This window comes from Rhinopithecus bieti, unplaced genomic scaffold (assembly GCF_001698545.2).
Source record: "Rhinopithecus bieti isolate Rb0 unplaced genomic scaffold, ASM169854v2 scaffold_20170, whole genome shotgun sequence".
Classification (NCBI taxonomy): Eukaryota; Metazoa; Chordata; class Mammalia; order Primates; family Cercopithecidae; genus Rhinopithecus; species Rhinopithecus bieti.
In genome coordinates, this window is record NW_016810097.1 from 1,958,639 (window position 1) to 1,966,231 (window position 7,593).

A 7,593-nucleotide genomic window follows, 5' to 3' on the forward strand; every position below is an offset into this window, starting at 1 on the left:
AAGAAAGAAAGAAAAACCTCTTCAATCTGATCTATCAACAACCAAAGAAAATACACTTGAGCCACAGGCATGCCACAGTGAAAGCCTAGAGAATTCTACTTCCTTATTCTGTCTTTTTTGTTTTGTTTTTTTTTTTGAGATGGTGTCTCGCTCTGTCACCCAGGCTGGAGTGCAGAGGCACGATCTCAGCTCACTGCAACCTCTGCCTCCCAGGTTCTAGCGATTCTCCTGTCTCAGCCTCCCGAGTAGCTGGGACTACAGGCACGTGCCACCATGCCCGGCTAATTTTTTGTGTTTTTAGTAGAGATGGGGTATCAACATATTAGCCGGGATGGTCTCGATCTCCTGACCTCGTGATCCACCCACCTTGGCCTCCCAAAGTGCTGGTATTACAGGCATGAGCCACCGTGCCCGGCTCTCTTTGTTCTTTTTATGCAACTAAACTACCTAAGTGTATTAATGATGAAATTCTGCCTTAAAATTCCAATCCATTTCAAGAGCAGAGGGAACCTAATCTGATTGTTCAGCTCTGCTCTACAAGGGGATACAGTTCTTAGGGACATGAACTGTAATCCCTAGCAGAGCTCTAAGAAATTGAGTCTGCATAGAAATCTGCTATGAGAAGCAGCTTTGGCGCAATATTTGTTCTCAAAAACATGCTTAGAACACACTGCCATAGTGCTTTTCCCACCTTTTGGGGAGGTCTGTCTAGTTAGTTACTAACACTAGTAATACTATAACTCTGAAGGGGAGAGAAATGAGGACTGTCACAACAGAAATGATTAGGTTAAGCAGTGGCTCACACCTGTATTCCCAGTACTTTGTGAGGCTGAGGTGAGAGGATATCTTGAGCCCAGTAGTTTAAGACCAGCCTGCGCAACATAGACCCCATTCTATTAAAAAGAAGAAAAACTTTTTTTTTTGTTTTGCTGTCACCCAGGTTGGAGTGCAGTGGCATGATTTCGGCTCGCTGCAACCTCCGCCTCCCAGTTCAAACAATTCTCCTGCCTCAGTTTCCTGAGTAGCTGGGACTACAGGCATGCCCCATCATGCCCAGCTAATTTTTGTAAAAAAGAAGAAAAACTTTAAAAAACAATTAAATGCATCCTAAAATGACTCCATATCCACAAACTTCTTCCCTGCATCATTTCTCCTCCACAATTAGACCTTTGGAGAATACCCTCAGAAAGGAGAATGTGCTTTCTGTGTAATGTATATGAGTATGCAATGAGAAGACAGAGTGGGGTAGGAGGAGGAGTTATTTACCTGCAGTTTATCCTCATGATTTGTATGAGTGTTAGAGAGATGCCTGAATTCCTGAGTCAGGCGGAAACAGTGCTTTACATGTTCTGGAGATACAAAGTCTTCTGCTACTTTTATGCAACTGTATAGATTGTGAACCTGCGAGGGGCAAAGTGCAGAGGGTAAATATCAGACATTAGAGATTTAATAATATATGGAAAACGTCCATGATATAGTTTAAAAAAACCTTAAGAAATATGTATAGTATTTCTATTTTTATAACAACACAGAAAAGCTGTAAGTGCAAATGTATAAATAAAAACAATGGCCAGGTGCAGTGGCTCATGCCTGTAATCTCAGCACTTTGGGAGGCTGAGGCAGGTTGATTGCTTGAGCTCAGGAGTTCAAGACCAGCCTAGACAACATGGTGAAACCCAGTCTCTACCACAAAAAAAAAAGGGGGGGGGGGGGAAATACATAAAAATATTAGTATTTGCACAGAAAATGCTCTGGAAAAATATACACCAACTGTTAACAGTAGGCTACCTCTGAGGAAAGCAACTAGATTGGGAAGGTAGGATAAGGGGATTGATAAGAGTATGCTACAAGTAGCTGAGCTAGGACTTGTCACTTTTTCTTTAATACCTCGCATTGTTTTAAATTTTTTTTTTTTTGAGACTGAGGTTTGCTCTTGTTGCCCAGGCTGGAGTGCAATGGCGCGATCTTGGCTCACTGCAACCTCCACCTCCCGGGTTCAAGCGATTCTCCCGCCTCAGCCTCCTGAGTAGCTGGATTATAGGCATGTGCCACCACGCCTGGCTAATTTTGTATTTTTAGTAGAGATGGGAGTTGCCCATGTTGGTCAGGCTGGTCTTGAACTCCCGACCTCAGGTGATCTGCCTGCCTCGGCCTTCAAAGTGCTGGGATTACGGGCGTGAGCCACTGTGCCTAGCCCTGTTTAAAAATTTTTAAATGAACCTTTACGTTACAAGGAAGAAAATAAAAGCATAAAATAAGTTGCAGCATAAGAGAAATCAGTCTGATCTAGCTACTTAAATCTCTTGGTAGATTAGCAAGAAAGACAGAAATAAGAAGCCCATAGAACTGTCCAGCCCAGCCTCCAAGCAGGAACCCACCTGGTGTGGGGCTCCAGCAGGTATGAAAACAGCATCACCTAGGAACTGCACGATAGCCCAGCCTTGCACACCATACTCCTCATAAAGTCGCTTACGGAGGGTCTGGTCCAGGTACCAACTTTGGTCATGAATTGGGTCATGATCAGGGGGGTTCTCTTGACCCTGTTCTTCTCCAACCTGAAGCCACAATCAAATCCAAAGATGGGAAAATTAAACATTATTGACAGTGTAAATCCAACTTGCTGTAGCAATGTCCTAAGATGGGGTGGGGATGGCAAAACTATTCTAGTCAACATCCTCTAGGTGTGGATTCAAGCCTTTGGGCTTTGCCACCAGAGATACCATGACCAACAGGTCTTTAATGCCAAGGGACTCTACATGAGAAACCCTAGATAGGGTGTCTCAGCATCCAGACCCTTGATACGTGAGCTGGAAGCACAGCCCACCCAGAGGCATACCTTTCGGAGCAGCTCCCGGATCTTCTCTGCATCCTTGGCTGCATATATGTGCCATAAAGCACCTGGCTTCTCTTTTCCATCATGAATCCTCTGCTTTGTCACCTCATCAGCATCTCCCTCGTCAATTGTCTTGAGTACTTCTGAAAAGGGCAAAAATGACACTTTCAATGTAGTCAGCCATTTCAGTAACACTGAGTTTGAAACGAAACATCCAATTCAAACAAACCGAGTTTTTACTCTTCTCCATCTCTGGAATAATGTAAGGCAGAATCAAAGAATCAAAATTCATACTGGTCTAAGCTCCCTACACACAGAATAACATTAAACCTTCCTTACGTATTAGAGATTCAGCATTTTTGGAGGTATAATTTCTCCTTAACACATACTTTTTGCTTAAACTGTGTAGCCATATCTTACGTTTAACTTGCAGGTTATTTTCCACTACAAGTATATGGAGTCTATGTATGTTCTCAAGACCCCTTCAAACACTAGGATTCTGAATTTAAGTCCACAAAGCATAAAGCATCACTGGCAAGTGAAGAGGGTTGGCTTCTAATGCTTGTCTATTATAATGACCTAAAAAACACCATCATGAATGTTGCAGGTGGGCAGAATCCAAGGCAAATGTAGGCTGGGCATGGTGGCTCATGTCTATAATCCCAGCATTTTGAGAGGCTGAGGCAGGCGATCACCTGAGGTTGGGAGTTCGAGCCCAGCCCGGCCAACATGGTGAAACCCCGTCTCTACTAAAAATACAAAAATTAGCTGAGTGTGGTGGCACATGCCTGTAATCCCAGCTACTTGGGAGGCTGAGGCCTGAGAATTGCTTGAACCCAGGAGGCGGAGGTTACAGAAAAAAGAAAGGAAAAGAAAAGAAAAAAAAAGCAAATGTAAAGCCAGGCACATGGCCCTGCCTGTAGGCCCAGTTACTTGGGAGGCTGAGGTGGGAGGAATGCTGGAGCCCAGGAGTTTGAAGCCAGTCTGAGCAACATAGTGAGACTCTATTTCAAAAAAAAACAAAAAAACAAAAACAAATTATCCCTGAACCTTGAGATTTTGAGTTACTTATTTTCTTTTAAAAAAGTATCCCTTTTTCCAAAATTTCCATAATGAACATGTATTAATTTTAACACTAAGATGGCAGGAAGTATAAATACAGCAAAATATCACTTTTATGCTTCATTTTTATGAAGGTCCTGGCTTTATCATCTGTCACTCCACAGCTGACCTTCATTTCTCTTTGTGAGGCTACAAAGTAGAAAAGGGTAGCATTTCTAGAAAGAGACTCTAGTCAAAGATACGCAAAGTGGTATTCTTCTCTACTAGAACCTCCCCCTTTACCTAGCAACATCCACTGGCCACTTCCCATTAGGCCTGGAAGAAACAAGAAAAAGCCACTAGGGGAATAAGAAAAGAAAAAAGAAGCTGGGTGCAGCGGCTGATGCCTGTAATCCCAGCACTTTAGGCAGGCAGATAACCTGAGGTCAGGAGTTTGAGACCAGCCTGGCCAACATGGCGAAACTCATCTATACTAAAAATACAAAAATTAGCCGGGCGTGGTGGCAGGCGCCTGTAATCCCAGGAGGCTGATGCAGGAGAATTGCTTGAACTCGGGAGGCAGCGGAGGTTGCAGTGAGCCAAGATTGCGCCACTGCACTCTAGCCTGGGGGACAGAGCAAGGCGAGACTCTGCCTCCAAAAAAAAAAAAAAAAAAGGAAAAGGAAAAAGGAAAAGCCACTGGCCCTAAGGATGAAAACACCCAACTGTATTCCCAAGACAAAGCCTCACCATCCTGAAGCAGCAGATTCTAGAAAGCATACCTTCATCATGAGCACCCTCCCCGATGGGAATCCCAACATACACCATCACATTAACAGCATCAGACACATCTAAATGAAGATTTGTTGTACCAACTCTTCTATCTTCTGCTGTTATCAACCCTGAAGGAGAAAGACAAATATGCAAGGTGAAGGGCCAATATTCGGAAGAATCCACATCAACGCTACATCTGAAAATATGCTCAAGGGGAAATTAGGAGAGTGAAGTCTATTTGTTTATGAAGAAATCACTTTCATCTTTTTTATACTGTTTTAAGACTGATTTCTCATTGACGCTGGCCACAGAACAAATCTACCTCCAAAAAACGATCTCTCCATGAAAAACAAAACAGATACGGGCATTAGGTGTATTCAGATAAAGCTGAGCTTTCACTGGGATTTAGGTCATCACTGGCCTTCACAAAGCACTGGCTGGGTAGCATGGCACCCAGACCTCTTCATTATTATTTTGTCAAGTCTCTTAGACTCGAGAATATGGCTCCTTAGGTACAGTTTTTGACATGAAACTTCCTCACTACGGAGACATGTAAGCTTATGGTTTGGGCACACATGGATGTTACGAAAACCAGTATGACAAAAGCAAACATATTCAAGACTATCTTGGATACTATTCACTTCTCTAGCACTTGCCTGCAATCATCTCTATACCTGACATTGACCACAGATCTCCCTCTATAGTTGAAATAAGAACGACAGTCCCCCAAAAGAGCAATTTTAACCTCTCCCTCATACCATAGGCGTTGTACATCTTGGGGCCCAGATCAGGCCTTACAAAGTAGCTAGGTAGCCTAGAGGCCAGATTGAGCCTGCCATCTCGTTTGGTATATTCTGGCAGAGGAAGGTTCTCCATCAGATCTTCAAACCTATGAAAGTGCAGGAAAGATGACTTAGCTTGTTATAGGGGAAGAAAGCCAACAGACAAAGTTCACTTTTCTGTGACTACTCTGTGATGGCTTCTGAAGATGACACCACCGCAGGTCACTAACCTGGTTGGCATCATGTCTCGAAAATCTTCCCCAGGAGGCCAGTCCTTGAGTTTGAGCACCATTGGCTGCCCATCTTCTGACCGTAGTCGTTCTGGAAGACAGAGAGTACTCCCACAAACATCTGCTGGTTTGGCTGGTGTCCGATTTTCAACAGTGACTAAGTTTTAGGAGACTAACCTCTTTTTTTTTTGAGACAGAGTCTTGCTCTGTCACCCGGGCTGGAGTGTAGTGGCACGATCTTGGCTCACTGCAACCTCCGCCTCCCGGTTTCAAGCGATTCTCCCTGCCTCAGCCTCCTGAGTAGCTGGGATTACAGGCGACCACCACCACGCCCAGCTGATTTTTGTATTTTTAGTAGAGATGGGGTTTTGCCATGTTGGCCAGGCTGGTCTCGAACTCCTGACCTCAGATGATCCGCCTGCCTTGGCCTCCCAAAGTGCTGGGATTACAGGCATAAGGCACTGTGCCCGGCCTAGGAGACTAACCTTTTATTTCAGACTTGTAAACCCCCATAATGGACTAGGTGGGCTTTGTTTTCCTCACTCACTACTTCAGTGTGTGTCTTATTTTTCCATCTTACAGGGATTCTATCCCCTTTCCTCAGAGTAAAGTGCTCTGCACAGCCCATGCAATCACATGATTAAGTCCAGGCATGCTCTGAGAGTCATGCAATTGCCATGTAAGCTACAGAGTTGGCACCAGGGCAGAATGTTCTCCCACCAAGTGGGTATAATTTGGATTTATTTATTTATTTATTTTTGAGACAGAGTCTCACTCCATCACCCAGGCTGGAGTGCAGTGGTGCCACCTTGGCTCATTGCAACCTCTGCCTCCTGGGTTCAAGTGATTCTCCCGCCTCAGCTTCCTGAGTAGCTGGGATTATAGGCACACACCATGCCGGGCTAATTTTTGTATTTTTAGTAAAGATGGGGTTTCGCTAAGTTGGCCAGGCTGGTCTTGAACTCCTGACCCCAAGTGATCCACGCCTCAGCCTCCGAAAGGACTGAAATTACAGGAGTGAGTGACTGCACCTGGCTGTTTTTAATTTTTAATTAATTTATTTTTTCAAGTCCCTATTATGGCCCAGAATATAATTTATTATTCAAGGGCAGAGCTGGGCATATAGATACTTATTTTCCAGTCTGCTATTACTGAACTAGATATGAAAGCTACTTACTGCATATGATCTCGAAACCATCCCAGAAATCCCGAACTTTCACGTCGGAAATTATAGCACAGTTCCTGCAGTTCACCAAGTCTACATCCTGGTCTCCAAATTCCTGGCTAAAGGCTTCTGGCTTCCAGAGCTCAGACTTGAGCTTTTATGTACCCCGAAACCAGCACTGGCTGTGGAAACAAAAATATCCCAATCAGAGCAATCGAGGAAAAGCTTCCGGCTTTAGGGCTGAGACAGAATAGGAGGGTTTCCTGAGGAGGGCCTCCTCTTCTCCAGGAAGCTCTACTGTTCTTTCCCAGTTGTATAATCCATGGATTTCCACATGTCAACTAAAGTGAAAGGAAATGCTTCTACTCCATTGTTATGCTTGATTCTCACCCTGGGGAAATCACTTTTGTTGCCCTAATACCTACCACTGTTTTGAGGTGAGAGGACAAAAAGCTAACAAGTGCAACTTTGTGAACACTTCCTCATACTGAAAATGACGATGCCATGAGCTCCCCTTCCTCAAGCACCTGCTCAAGTTTTTAAAGTAGGGAGTGTTATCACACTATCAAAAAACTTGTGTGGCCTTAAAACATTTACCTAGAAAAGTACTACCTACCTCCAGCCCCTCCTCTGCCCCATCTTAAAATCATACTTCTCTAAAAATGTCATCAATGCCAGATCACCACCTAACAGACATTTTGACTGCCTTTTTAAGAACACAGAACTATATAGCTTAGAAACAAGAGGATGCAAAGTGGGTTTTAGTAA

General features: G+C 43.9%; 1 protein-coding gene across 1 annotated transcript in view; it reads right to left on the reverse strand.

Annotated features, from left to right (window-relative positions):
• KDM3B (lysine demethylase 3B) overlaps nucleotides 1-7,593 on the reverse strand; it is an 87,214-nt gene that overhangs the window by 4,642 nt on the left and 74,979 nt on the right. The window contains 8 exon segments of the mRNA XM_017891311.1: nucleotides 1,267-1,401; nucleotides 2,379-2,555; nucleotides 2,837-2,976; nucleotides 4,657-4,776; nucleotides 5,407-5,537; nucleotides 5,661-5,751; nucleotides 6,838-6,983; nucleotides 6,985-7,007. Coding sequence (XP_017746800.1) covers nucleotides 1,267-1,401; nucleotides 2,379-2,555; nucleotides 2,837-2,976; nucleotides 4,657-4,776; nucleotides 5,407-5,537; nucleotides 5,661-5,751; nucleotides 6,838-6,983; nucleotides 6,985-7,007 — 963 coding nt within the window.